The sequence below is a fragment of the Populus trichocarpa genome, chromosome 19 (assembly GCF_000002775.5).
Source record: "Populus trichocarpa isolate Nisqually-1 chromosome 19, P.trichocarpa_v4.1, whole genome shotgun sequence".
NCBI lineage: Eukaryota > Viridiplantae > Streptophyta > Magnoliopsida > Malpighiales > Salicaceae > Populus > Populus trichocarpa.
In genome coordinates, this window is record NC_037303.2 from 1546512 (window position 1) to 1561192 (window position 14681).

General features: G+C 34.0%; 2 protein-coding genes across 2 annotated transcripts; one reads left to right on the forward strand and one right to left on the reverse strand.

The window, feature by feature from the left end:
• Window positions 1-6155: 6155 nt before the first annotated feature.
• On the reverse strand, window positions 6156-8610 carry LOC18108091 (uncharacterized). The gene is made up of 7 exons (XM_006370942.2): window positions 8440-8610; window positions 8235-8321; window positions 7873-8088; window positions 7331-7498; window positions 7155-7208; window positions 6919-7068; window positions 6156-6530 (listed from the first exon to the last, which is right to left on the reverse strand). The coding sequence occupies exons 1-7, from the start codon at window positions 8608-8610 to the stop codon at window positions 6156-6158; spliced, it is 1221 nt and encodes a 406-aa protein (XP_006371004.1).
• Window positions 8611-12898: 4288 nt separating this feature from the next.
• Window positions 12899-14456, forward strand: LOC112325309 (protein NODULATION SIGNALING PATHWAY 2). The gene has a single exon (XM_024591551.2). It carries the CDS (start codon window positions 12988-12990, stop codon window positions 14443-14445), a length of 1458 nt encoding a protein of 485 aa, XP_024447319.1. The 5' UTR covers window positions 12899-12987; the 3' UTR covers window positions 14446-14456.
• Window positions 14457-14681: the final 225 nt, after the last annotated feature.

The window sequence follows — 14681 nt, forward strand, 5'->3', positions numbered from 1 at the left end:
TTCTATATATTGTAATATTTTTACACCAATTTCTACACCCTAATATCTATGCCTACAATGGTTAGCCATCATCATCAACCAATGGTGCATGACATAACAACCTAGAAGAGCTTTCAACATCAACCCAAATGAGCATGACGCTCGATTTAATTTTTCACAAGTGTATTTTTTTCACTACAAAGTAAGGGACTAGGTGTATAAATACACCAGTCAAGAACACAAAGAAATTCCTAGCAATACAAATCCCATATACAATCATAGAAAGCCAGCTACTCTCCATTGAAAGCTAGACATATAAGCCAAGGTTATTCACCATGGCCATGTCATATATAAGCATAATAGTTTTATGTCTTGTAAACACAATCTACACACAATAGATATGCATCTCTTAAACTTCATTTTATTTTTTTATATATATATTATTTTCTTCTATATTTATCAACTTAAAAGTTAGAGGATCTCCGACTAGTTTTTCAAAAATAGCCCATGCTAAAAGGGTTCAAACCTTCACGTAAGAAATATTCAATTTTTTTTGTGAAGTTTTTTCATGATTATATTGAATATATATTATAGCAATGAAAATATATTGAACCTTTTCATTTTATGTTTTAAAAAATATATTTTACACCCTTTTGGCATTGTGAAAGCCCTTTTCAATTGGTTTCTTTAAAGATCATTATATCTCGTATAAACAGGACTCTTTAAATAAATCAAAGTTTGACAAAGAAAGAATTATAGAACTAAAACTGCAAATCTCCTATGACATTTTTCAAGTAGTTGATGAAATGGGATCTCTAGAGGTGTTTGTTTCCTCCCTGTTTTTGATCATTCATGTTAAAGTTTGGAACTATGCTCCTTTACAAACTATGATAAGATATATATTCATTACTTAAAAGAAAAAAACTGCAATCTTTAATACATATGAAAATGAAAGAATTGTGCGGACTAATTGATTAATAATACGATCTTTCACTTTTCCTATCAATACAATTCATATATATTGTTTAAGAAGTACATTGTTTCGCAGCAATTCATGAAACACAACACCAATATATGCCAAGAGTTGCACCCGTAAAATAATTCCAACCTCAACAAACATGACCTTCCTCTCTTTTCAATGAACCCAATTAATTATCTCTTTCTAACTGTATATGGCGAGAAGTGTAATGTTGTTGGTAACGAGAGAAAGGATATGGTTTTTACCTTTTATTTAAAAAATATTTAAAAAAAACATCGTGCACCAAGAGTTGAAGAATGACAATGATAAGAAGTTACTGGAAGAAAAAGGATGATCGTTTTCTTTTAGTTTCAGTTGTTAGTATGTTATTCTTTTTCTTTCTATTATTTTCTTCTTTTACTTTTCTGTTAGTCCTTTCTAACCTGACGTACAGCTGGTGCAACGTGGGCAGTAGGTCATTCATTTCTAACACAAGGAAATGATTTAGTCAACATCTATTATGGAAAGCTAAAATCAATTTGGGATGAGTTAGCATTGCACTGTCCCATGCCCGAATGTTCTTGTGGACAGATGAGGGTCCTAACTGATCGGTACCAACAAGACTGTGTAATTCAATTCCTCATGGGATTGAATTAAACATACTCCAACATACGGGATCGAATCATGCTGATGGATCCAATACCACAAGTCAGCAAGGTTTTCTCTTTCGTTCAACAACAGGAAAAACAACATCAGATGTTACTTTGCACATCTACCCCTGATTCAATGGCTCTTTTCACCAGAAACACATCCACAAACTTCAAGACCTTCAACAGACCCTATTGCCCCCATTGCAAGATCCAAGGACATTCTTTAGAAGATTGTTTCAAAGCTGGAAATGCAAAACCTCCTGTTTGCAGCCATTGTAATATGAGTGGTCACTTGGCCGAAAAGTGTTACAAGCTAGTGGGATACCCTCCAGGACACAAGCTGTACAACAAAGGGAAGAAACCAAATATTCATACCAGACAAACCAATATGATCATAGCAGAAGATTTTCCAAAGCACCATGTTGACAAGATGGATTTGATTTCAAATCAATATCAGAAAATCTTACAATTACTCCATGAGAAGCACAACTCAACAGAGACTCATTCCTCTATGGCTCCACATTCAACCGTTCCTATGGCCAACTCCACAAGTCTTCCATCTATGTCTGGTATCGCAACTTGTCTCTCCACTTCTACACATAAAGTTTTTGATATTACTAACATTCTTTGGATTATCGATATAGGAGTTACATATCATATGATTTGTAGCACTGTATTTTTTACACAAATTACAGCCACCGTGTCCTACAATGTCAAACTTCCCAATGGACAAGAAATCCCAGTCACACACATAGGCACTGTTAAACTTTCAAATTTGATCACTCTTGAGAATGTTTTATGCGTCCCTTTTTTTACTTTCAATCTTCTTTCTGCGCCAACATTAACTAAAAGCATTTGCTGCTGTTTTATTTTCCTGTCCAATGTTTGTTTTCTGCAGGACCTTATGTCATGGACAACGATTGGATTGGGTGAAATGAAGAATGGTTTATACCAATTCCAGCACATTCAAGTATCTCCTACTGCCTTGATGTGTAAATTATCCAAGTATTTTGATACCCACCGTCTGCACTCTTCTTGTACCACAAATACTAGTCCTATTTTTCATTTGTGGCATTACCGTTTAGGCCATATTTCCAACTCTAGATTGCAATTGATTAGAGATCCTATTGTAATAAAAAACTCATGTTCTACTGAAACTCCTTGTTCTGTTTGCCCCATGGCGAGACAACACAAACTTCCTTTTAATCACAGCTTACACAAAACTTCTTTCAACTTTGAACTTATACACTGTAACTTATGGGGACCATGTTCTGTGACTGCCTATGATGAGAGTAGATATTTCTTAACAATTGTTGATGATATGTCTCGTAGCACTTGGGTTTATTTGCTCAAAAATAAGTCAGACACACAAAGATCCATAGAGTCATTTTATAACCTTGTTAACACCCAATTTGGAACTAGGATTAAGTACCTAAGAAGTGATAATGGAACAGAGTTTCAGCTGACAGATTTCTATCGCAAAAATGGTATCATCAGCCAAAAGACTTGTGTAGAGACCCCACAACAAAATGGGATAGTGGAGAGAAAACACCAACACATCTTGAATGTTGCTAGAGCCCTTAGATTCCAAGCTAATCTGCCCTTAGATTTTTGGAATGATTGTGTTCTTACTGCAACTTATCTTATAAACCGCATCCCTACGCCCCTACTGCAAAATACAACACCTTATGCAGCTATATTCAAACATGATCCTACCTATGATCACTTAAGAGTCTTTGGGTGCCTATGTTTTGCCACCACTTTAAGTCAGGGAATAAGAAAATTTGATTCTAGAGCAAGAAGATGTATTTTTCTTAGTTATCCGTTTGGGGTAAAGGTTACAAGTTTTTAGACTTAAAAACCAATGACACTTTTCTATCCAGAAACGTCACCTTCCATGAGTATGTTTTTCCTTTCCACACACCTGCAACCTTTTCTTCTGATACAATTTCTCCCCTGGTACAACAGCAGAATCAACCTTGCTACTCCTCTACCTTAGACCCTCTGAGCACCATTCACACCTCATTTGATCCAATAACTCACATTTCTTGTTCACCCTCCAAATCTGCTGACCTGTCTCCAACTACAGCTATCTTGCCTGAAACGTGTGACACAAGTATTCCATCTCACCATTCACCATCAGGCCCTTCATTCTCAGATCACTCACATTCTCCCATTTCCACATCTTCATCTCCTCCTCAAGTATTTGCAAGATTTTCATTGTCAGCTGGTCTCTCTCAATTCTCCCAATCCAATTCAGGCCACGACAGTTGAGGTTCTTCCAGGTAAACAATTTCCCTTGAGTAACTTTCTTTTATACACACAATTCTCTTTACCTTTTCAAGTATTCGTTGCATCGATATCTTCTCATACCGAGCCACCAACATATGCTCAAGCTGTCCTCGAACCTCACTGGCATACAACCATGCAAAATGAGTTGGAGGCATTGGAGTCTAACCAGACATGGATATTGACTGACCTGCCTCCTAGTAAAAGACCTATTGACTGCAAATATGTCTATAAGATTAAATACCATGCAGATGGTAGCATTGAAAGATTCAAAGCAAGATTAGTTGCCAAGGGATACACACAGCAAGAGGGTATTGACTACCACGAAACATTCTCCCCAGTTGCCAAGCTAGTCACCGTGCATTGCCTCTTGGCCATTGCTGCTGTTCAAGGCTGAGGTTTGTATCAATTTGATGTCAATAATGGGTTTTTACATGGAGATTTGCAGGAAGAAATATACATGAGGCGTCCTCCTGGATACACCCAAGGATCACCTCACCAAGTTTGCAAACTGCTTAAAAGTCTCTATGGTTTAAAACAAGCATCACGACAATGGTACTCAAAATTCTCTGCTGCTTGATTTTGGCTTCTATCATTCCAAGTCTGATTACAGTTTATTCATCAAGCGGGATACTTACTCTTTCACAGCACTGCTGGTATATGTCGATGACATCATAGTGGCAAGTGACTCCCCTACTGTTGTTGAAGAAATCAAGGTCTTTCTTAATAACAAATTTAAGATCAAAGACTTGGGAACATTGCGCTATTTCCTTGGGCTTGAAATAGCCAGAACAACACAAGGAATACAAATATGTCAGAGGAAATATGCTCTGGACATCCTAGCCAGCTCAGGTACTTTGGGGTCTCGGCCTTCCAAACTCCTCATGGATCAAAATCTGCGACTTAGCAAAGACAAGGGTGACATCCTATCTGACCCTACCTACTACAGGAAGTTAGTTGGAAAACTTCTATACTTAACGATTACTAGGCCAGATATATCTTATAGTGTGCAGATTTTAAGTCAATTCATGGACTGTCCCACTAATCTTCACTTAACAGCTGCATTCAAAGTCCTGAAATATCTTACAGGAGCTCCAGGGCAGGGTCTTTTCTTCCCTTCTATCAACACTTTGGATCTCATCGCGAATTGTGATTCCGATTGGGCATCATGTCCTGACACCAGACGTTCTGTTTCTGGTTTTTGTATATTTCTTGGTTCATCTTTGATCTCTTGGAAATCCAAGAAGCAATCAGTTGTATCTCGATCTTCAGTAGAGGCTGAATACCGTGCCATGGCCACCACTGGTTCAGAAATTACCTGGCTACGTTATCTCCTCACAGACCTACAAGTTTCTCACCCTCATGCTGCTGCATTGCATTGCGATAACAAAGCTGCATTACACATTGCTTTGAACCCAATATTCCACGAAAGGACCAAACATATCGAGATAGATTGTCACCTTATCTGTGACAAGATTCAAGAAAGAATTCTGAAAACTGCACATATTTCCACAAAGTTTCAATTGGCTGATGTATTTACAAAAGCTCTCCCTGCAACATTGCTCTCTTCTCATATATCCAAGATAGGCATCGTAAACTACTATGCTCCATCTTGTGGGGGGCTGTTGAAGAATGACAATGATAAGAAGTTACTGGAAGAAAAAGGATGATCGTTTTCTTTTAGTTTCAGCTGTTAGTCTGTTATTCTTTTTCTTTCTATTATTTTTTTCTTTTACTTTTCTGTTAGTCCTTTCTAACCTGACGTACAGCTGGTGCAACGTGGGCAGTAGGTCATTCATTCCTCGTGGGATAGCAACCCTGAGGTGTATATATATATGGCTGCGTTCATCTTGTAAAAGAACATAACAAGAGAATAAATATATCCTTGAATGAGCAGTGCTCTTCAGTAGAACAATCAAACTATCTCGTTCTCTAATTTTTTTCCTTCTACAACTTTTATCATTTCTCACAATAAGATATTACAAAATGCTTTAATGCCATGAAAAGATTTGGATTTTGTCTCCTTGATATTGATATTGATGATTCATTTCGAACTATTACATGGGATATCGAGTTTTTCTCACAATTCTATGTCTACGAAATCCTTTTGAAGATTTTCAGTTTCCTTTGTTTTCAATTGATTTAACAAGTGGAAAAAACATAGAACTCAAAAGGAGGAGAAAGGCTTGCTAGAATTGATTAAGCAACTCATAACCATTAACAAGCATTGCGTGTTCATAAAACTAAGAACATGGTTGCCACTTATCCAGTTCATACTATCAAGCTACACAAGAATTAGGCAAACCACCGGGTCCTCCAAACTGGAATCGGTAATCGGGATGTGTATTCTGCTTACTAGCTTTGAAACATCTAGATTGTAGAACTTGCACAGGATTGTCATAAGGAGACACGAATGTATTTCCTATGTTGACTTGAACCTTTACCATGTTGCAAGTTGAATTGTAGTTACCATCTTCAAAAATACCACTTCCCATGGCAGGTGAAACATCAGTTTCGGTATGGACCAGACCTCCCCATGTTGCATTGTAACCTCCAACACTAAATCCGGAGAATGAGAACAATTCTCTCGGCCAGTAACCTATTCGAATGTTATCATCCTGCATTGACAGCCACCAGTCTTGGCTTAATGGATCCTGCGTGCCAAGATTATAAAAAAGTCAAATAGGCGATTAACTTTACTGCTTAACCTTTAAGTGAGTTTTCAAAAAATGGTTTTATGTTGTTTTTTCAACAAATACCACGAACTTTCTCATGATATCAATAAAGGTGCTATCATGGATAAGCAGCCACTCTCAAGAGCCAAACCATCAATGAGAGCTCGTCAACTCGAGGTGCGATCATACACTTGCATGTGAGTTGGGTTACACAGTAATTCCCAGGGCTAGATACACTGGTGAAAAAGGATTGCCCTTGGATTCACTTTCAAGTATTAAGAAGGGTAGCCTGAGTATTCCCTTTCTGTAGTCCAAAACCCATTAAACCTTCTACTGAGAAAAATACCAGAAAGTGAGGAAATCATACCAGAGTTACCATCATCCACTGGAAAACTTGAGACCGTTGAGCAATGGAGACATCGTTAAAAGCTGTATCAATAGGAATGTTTGGATTTGTTACAACAAATCCTGAACAAAGGGTGTTGTAACAACCGTCTACAGTTCCATCATGTTCTTCCTGTGGAAGACAGAAAATTTGTTCAAAATCCATTATATTTCTCTGACAACGTATATATCCAAGAAATAAGGACACTATGTTCTTACACTCCATTTGGTGAACAATCTAGCCCTGCTGTCACCATACAATTCTGGATCAATCTACAGAAGGTAACAAGAATCATATAATATTGGATAAGGAAAAAAAACATAGGAAAAACTATAATTAATTAAAGAATTATATTTCTTTGATAATTAAGAAATAATGTAGTTTAGAAATATACTGTCCATCCAACTTGAATACTGCCCACTTTTGTTTCAGTCTGAGTTTGAAGCTGAATCAGAGCTGTACTTGATTGCTGACCACTAACAGGAGGCTGGTACACGCTAATGCGTGCTGCAATCCCCTTAAATAATACATTGGCTGGTGGTGTTGTAACAATTCCTGCAAACTACATAGAGAAAAAATTTCATGGGATAAGGCTATTTTATTTAGAATTTTAATACGAGGAATTGGTAAGATGAAATTAAATCCATTTTCTTTTGAACTTTGGGTTTTAACTACCAAACATGTTTTTCGACAAAACATAGAGTTAATCTCACAAATACATGTAAAAGTTGATTATTAGATTAAAAGCATATGTTTTTTCTTCTCTTATAATTAATTAATTAATCAAAATTCTTCTAAACAAGTTGTGTTGTTTTGTTTTTGTTGTGTATGAAACAGTGATTAATTAATAATACATGGACCATATATATAAATCAAATGAAGTATTAATATTAAAAAAAAAATGAAAATTTATAGTGAAGGTTATTTATTACTTACATCATAACCTTGACCAGGGTTACTTGGTTCAAAACTCGATAGTCTTTTGAAACTAGATTTAGCCCTTCTCAAATCTTCCTTTGTGGCCCTTCGTAGAGGGACAGATCCTGCAGGGCACCCTTCTTTCAACCCTAGTTTTGTAGGGTTAGTCTCCAATAGAGAGGCATCCTTCCTTGAAGCTCTTAAAATCTTTTCCAAAGCTAAGCTAGGCCTCGTCTTTTCTCACAAAGGAGGGGAGGAAAAGGAAACGTCAACAATATTATTTACTCAAAACTTGTAGCAAAATCATCTAAAGGCACACAAAATACTCAAAACTTCTATTCTTAAGATAGGTTCATGAGATCAAAATATAGGCAATGAACCTTGGCTTTGTGATCCTTAAGCAGTGGATGGTCAAAAGCAGGTTGTTTGTTTATGTCCACACAGTCATATATGTCTCCATACTCTGTCTGTGATCACCAAAAAATAAAAACAATGTAATAATTAATAGGAAAAAAGAAAAATATAATCTTTCGTGAAGTTTTTCAATGAAATAAAAACCCTAAAAACATAAAAGCATAACCACACCTCAATAGTTTTTATGCTTGGCTTGTTTATTGCTGCAAGTTCCTTCTCCAGCTCTACATCTTCACTCTGTATAGATCTTCCATTCACTACACATCCATTTGACGCGATATATGCTGTCAAAACAATAGCTACAACTACAAGTCTCATTATCTTTCTCATATCTCTAGCCATTTTTCTCTGAGTTGTGAATGGACAAGGAGCATCATGCATGCAGATATTTATAATATGCGATCAATGTTACAGGTAGAATCTTTAATGCATTTTGAAATATAAAAATATTTAATGGAGTAATGATAGTTTCTAATCTCACAAGATTTTTATTCCCAAATGATCAGTTTCCGATAATTCATGTATTAAATGAGTAGATACCCACTCGTGAATTTTATAATCTATCAGCTGGGAAGAATTTTTTGATACAAAATCTTCATATCATACGTATAGTTAATTTTTGAAAATTTCATGCATTGAATGAGTAGATATATACCATTAATTAATTCTATGAATATAAAACCTTTGGATACAAGATCTTCATACAAAATATATGAAAAATATGATGAGATGCGAATTATTTAATATGTGGGCATGATATAAGAAAAAAAAATACTTAAAGTCTTTTTTTGGGAGAATATTTAGGGATCTATCGAAATCTTAGTTTTACATAAATTAATTGGTTATTATTTTAGGAAATATCTAAAGATTTATGCATACATTCTTATTTAAACATGTTAGCATATATAAACTCCTCTTTGTCTAATGGTCATCTTCTTAATTATTCCCTTTATTGTACCTTTCCAAACATCCTCTCATAGTTTCCACATTTGCCAAAAATACAATAAAATAATTATAATTATTACACAATTTGAATTTTTTATTATTTATAAACTATGCATTCTCTTATATTTGTTCACGTCACTCTTCATAATCACTAATTTATGGGCTCAGCCCTATAGATTGGGTTGATGACTAAAAAACTATTTATTTTTTGAGTTAAGATTTTATAGTTTTTTTTTAATATAAATGTAAGAGAATGTGTCTTAAAATCACTAAAAATTATTTAGTGTTGATTAACAAGCAAGTTAATCCGAAGATATTCTTATCATAAAAAAAAAAAAAAACATGGGCTCCATTCTTGGACCGAAGCCACAATTGTTACACACAACATGGGATGAACTTCAGGTATTTACGCTAGTCTTGTAATATATGGCTATGCTTTTGTTGCTTCCGCTGGGCAGAAAGCAGATGCAGATCATACCCTCAGCACGGCTGATAAATGTCTATGTAAACACACACGTAGGTAATTTCACCAAAATTCTATTTCTTTAATCACGCTCATAATTGTCACTCAAATTATTCCCAACCTTGTTTTTCACCCGAATTTCATTATTTATCCGAATTTATTTCTAATTTTATTTTTTTATTTTTTTCTCTTTTTAATATTTTTATATCTTGATCATTTTTCAGAAGCTACACTTTTTTTTAATAAAAACAATCTGTCAAATTTTGTCCACAAAATATTTTGATACAATTTTTTTTTTCAAAGGGTAAAAGTTGAATTATAACATTTGTAATTATATTGGAGTGTTGTCGTCATAGTTTAAGTGTTTTTTGACGCCCCCATTTTTATTTTTATTTTGTTTTCTCCTCTTTTACCTCTCCTACTTTGGATTGTGTGCCAACCTATTTCTCTTCTTATCTCTTCCACTGTTGGATCTTCTTGCTTCTTTCTATGGCAATTGGATCTTTATGCGTTTTTAATTAACCTTTTAACATGTATATATTTTAGGAGAAGAATTGCATTTATTGTCTCTATAATTTGTTCAGCATGACATAAAATTTCGAGACAATAAATTTCAAGTCTTTTGGGTTGGCCCAAACAATCAGATTTCTTTTTCTTTTTTTCTTTTTTTTTGCACCATCGATAATGTTTTTAGACCTTTTTTTTCTTTTGTTTAATAGAGAAAGAAAATGTCACGAGGGTTTTTGCATATGTTGGTGTTTCGATTTATTATTGCGGTGAAAATCAGTCTAGTTTTTAATTTTATGTTTTAAAAATATTTCAAAAAAATTCGAAACTTTTTTTTTATTTTAAATTAATATTTTTTTATTATTTTCAAACCATTTTAAAATACTGATATCAAAAATAATTTTTAAAAAATAAAAAAATTATTATTTTAATATATATATAAATAAAAAAACTTTAAAAAATAAAATAACCTAACCTCAAACTTTTATCTATTATGAAAATAAACATCGTAGATTTCGGTGACGAAGATGATAGCAAGGCATTCATCCAGATCCAGTTTAGAAAGCCTCTTTGTTTTAGTAGGCTGTCGGCGTCATTATTATATGTAGTTGACGTGACGTGCTTCCCCAAAATAGAAATGGTACAATCATTGACTCCCAAATCCTCAAATGGACTTTAAAATTTATAGCAGCAAATTATTTCAATTGTTAATATTATTTTTATCATTATTTTACTTATGTTTGCACCAGTGTACATCAAGATGTGAGTTGTGTTTACAGGTTTAATAATAGTTATTTTTAAAGTATTTTTTATTTGATTATATATTAAAATAATATATATAAAAAATTTAAAAAATGTTGCTCATTCTGATTGGAATGCAATGTGAAACGGGTGCGTAATTTTGTCATTAGCACAATTACAATGGATGAGACAAATTTCATCCCTTTCATATGCCAATAAAGCAGCTCTTAGCTAACCCCTCAGGGAGTTAATAATTGGCTAATACATTTAATTAGGGTTGTTGTTTTGGATTAGACTCTCAAAATAAGTTAACAAGGGAGGGAGGGAGGGAGGGAGGGAGGGAGAGTGTTGCAGCTTGAAGACAAACTATGCAAGCAAGAGAATCTTTTGGTACTCTGAGTTGGGACACTCAGAGCAGAGTGTCAACAATTCATTTAAGATTTGTCTTGCTTGCCTAAATCATGGCAGAAAGAGGATCTGCATGTTGCCTAAATCAACACTCGGAGCAGAGTGTACAAAGCAATCAAGTCTTTGTTTTGTTCTTGATTATAATGCTTAATATATCATGTGATTCGAGATTTTTGAACTCCAATAATAGAGATTTTTTGTTTTCTTACTGGAGTTAGTTACCCCTATTTTATTTCACTCCGTAAATAATGTTTTTGGCTCAATGTACGAGTCAATTGCAGATAGAAAATTTAAATGGCCATATAATGTAGTTTGTCTTTTTTTATTGTTTTTTTTTTTTTTAGTTTAATGTCTTTTTTTATTGTTGAGACTGAAGTAGGTGGTCATTTGTTTTCTAAATTGCAGAAATATTTGGATTTTATAGAGGCATTCAATGGTGTGTGCTAGAAAGTATTGGTTGGATGTTAATACGATAAAATGATATTTAGTTGCGTTTATGTTCTGAAAAGTGATTTTTGAGAAACTATTTTCTAAATTTTTTGTGTTTATTTGCCATTAAAAAAGTTGCTCAATGAAAAACACTTTCCGGTCAACGGAAAACACTTTCCAGTCAAAAGAAAATTTGGTTTGGTTTTCAGGAAAGTGTTTTCCTTTTATTTTGGACGGAAAACACTTTTTGAAAGTTGTGAAAAATTTATAAATATCATATTATTGACTGATTATATCAAATTTGATCCTCAAACTTTTGATTGCTATATATATTTTGTTTTGAATATTTTTTTTTCAATTTCATCCCTTAGAATTTAATTTTTATATTAGTTTTGGTCCTTATTTTTATAATTGTTATTTGCTTTTCCCTTATCATTTTTTAATTGAAATTTTTTATCTATCAAATTTAGTCTTTATTTTTTTGATTGTTACTTATTTTATTTGAAATAATTTATGAAATGTTCATTTTTATTATTTTAATTTTTTCATCTTTTAAGTTTTTTATTTTTTAGATTTGATCTCTATTATTTTGATTATTATTTATTTTATTTGAGATAATTTATGAAATTATATTTTTTTTTCAATTTCATTCTCATTCAACTTTTTAATTTGTAAGATTTGTTCCTTATTATTTTAATAAACTTGAAAAAAATAAAACATTAATAAGTTATTTTCCAGCTTATTTTCCATGACATAACAAAATACTAGAAAGTGTTTTCCAACTTATTTTTTATTACACTACTAAACATCGGAAAATAATTCACTTTTCTGAAATTTACTTTTCAAAAGAAAATTACTTTTTAGCAAACAAACAGGGCCTTAAAAATAATCTCAAAATCAAGTAAATATTTTTCTAGGTTATGGAATATTTTGAGAATATTTATCTAGTTAGAAATAAATTTATGCGAGAGATGCATGGAACAAAAACTTGTGATAAATAATTCAAATCTCACCACCTACATATGCAACAACTATTCTTTCCCTGTGATCATGGATCAATGAGGTTCATTGAGCTTGCTATGTGGTTGTTCAGAGTTTAGCTAATCCACGTACATCAAATCAAAAATCAATAAAAAAAATATGTCTGCTTACCTGTGCCCAGAGATTGGTATTTAAGCATCAGTTGTGAACATGATTTAACATCCAACAACTATTCTTTTCCTAAGATGGAATTTGAACAGCTCCATCACTCTATCAAACCAGGCTCCACTCAAAGTATCCATGAATTTAGCCTTGAATCTGTTTTTTCCTTGCAAACAGAAGATTCCATTGTTCTGAGTGCCATTCAAGATGATGCTTTATATGATGACTGCATGGAAAGGTTGCTGGAAATTGAGACAGAACTCATGGATTTTAGCTCCATGACTCAAGATAATGTAATATGTCTTGAAAGTTCTGATGACGTACTGTTTGAATTGGGTCATGATATGATCCAAGAAACAACAGGGGATGTAAGCCTATTGAAGGAAGAAAATTCCCTCTTAAAGGGAATTCATGAGGAGCTATTGGATGATAGCAGCTTAACAGATCTTCTGTTGATGGGAGCTGAAGCTGTTGAAGCACAAAATTGGACCCTCTCTTCCAACATAATAGCAAAGCTTCGGAATCTCTTATTGGATGGAGAAAATGGAGGTAGCTCATTCAATAGGCTGGCTTTGTTCTTCACTCAAGGTCTGCATTACAAGAGCATTACTGCTCCTGAAATGTTGCTGCCTAGACCTGGTTATAGGCAACAATACAACATGTCTTCCTTTCAAGTTCTTCAAGAACTTTCTCCTTGTGTCAAGTTTGCACACTTCACAGCTAATCAAGCAATCCTTGAGTCCACACAAGGTGATCAAGAAATTCATATCATTGATTTTGACATCATGGAGGGAATTCAATGGCCTCCTTTGATGGTTGACCTTACAATGAGAAAGGATGTTTCATTTAAAGTAACAGCCATCATTGGTGACCAGCAGGATGTGGCTGCTGTTCAACAAACAGGAAGAAGACTTAAAGAGTATGCAGATTCAATCAATTTGCCGTTCGTTTTCAAGCAGATGATGATGCTCAACGAAGAAGATTTTGAAAGTATCGAAATGGGGCAAGCTCTTGTGGTCAATTGCATGATCCACCAGCTCCACATGCCTAATAGAAGTTTTTCTTCGATCAAGACTTTCTTGGGTGGTGTCAGCAGGTTATCACCCAAGCTAGTTGTTTTGGTTGAAGAAGAATTATTTAGTTTTTATAAATTTCCTTACATGTCTTATGTAGAGTTCTTCTGCGAGGCCATTCACCATTACACTACACTTTCTGACTCCCTCGTGAGCAGTTTCTTAAGTGCAAACGAAATGGAATTAAGATTGATAGAAAAGGAGTATTTGGGGGTGAAAATTGTAGATAGTGTGAGCCAATTCCCTTGTAAGAAGAAGGAGAGACTGTTGTGGGAAGAAGGGTTTGCGTCCTTGAAAGGGTTTAAGCCAGTCCCTTTGAGTTCATGTAATGTCTCTCAAGCCAATTTCTTGGTCAGCTTGTTCAGTGGAAGGTTCTGGGTACAACATGAGAAGTGTAGGTTGTCCCTGTGTTGGAAGTCTAGGCCTTTGACTACAGCTTCTATTTGGGTTCCAAAATCAGAAAAATAACAAAAATAAAAGAGGTGAGGAAGTCTAACCCCACCAGTTTTCTAGTAATTTAGTGTTTTCTTTTCTTTTTTTGGTAATTAGTAATTTAGTTTTTTTTTTTTTTCAATTTGTGAACAAAGTTTGATTCTCCTTTGTATATGTTCCTTTTTTTTTAATAGTAAACGAGTGAATTATATATTAAACAACCTCATTAAGTAGGTGGAACTGAACGAAAGATAAATACAATGGGAATGTAA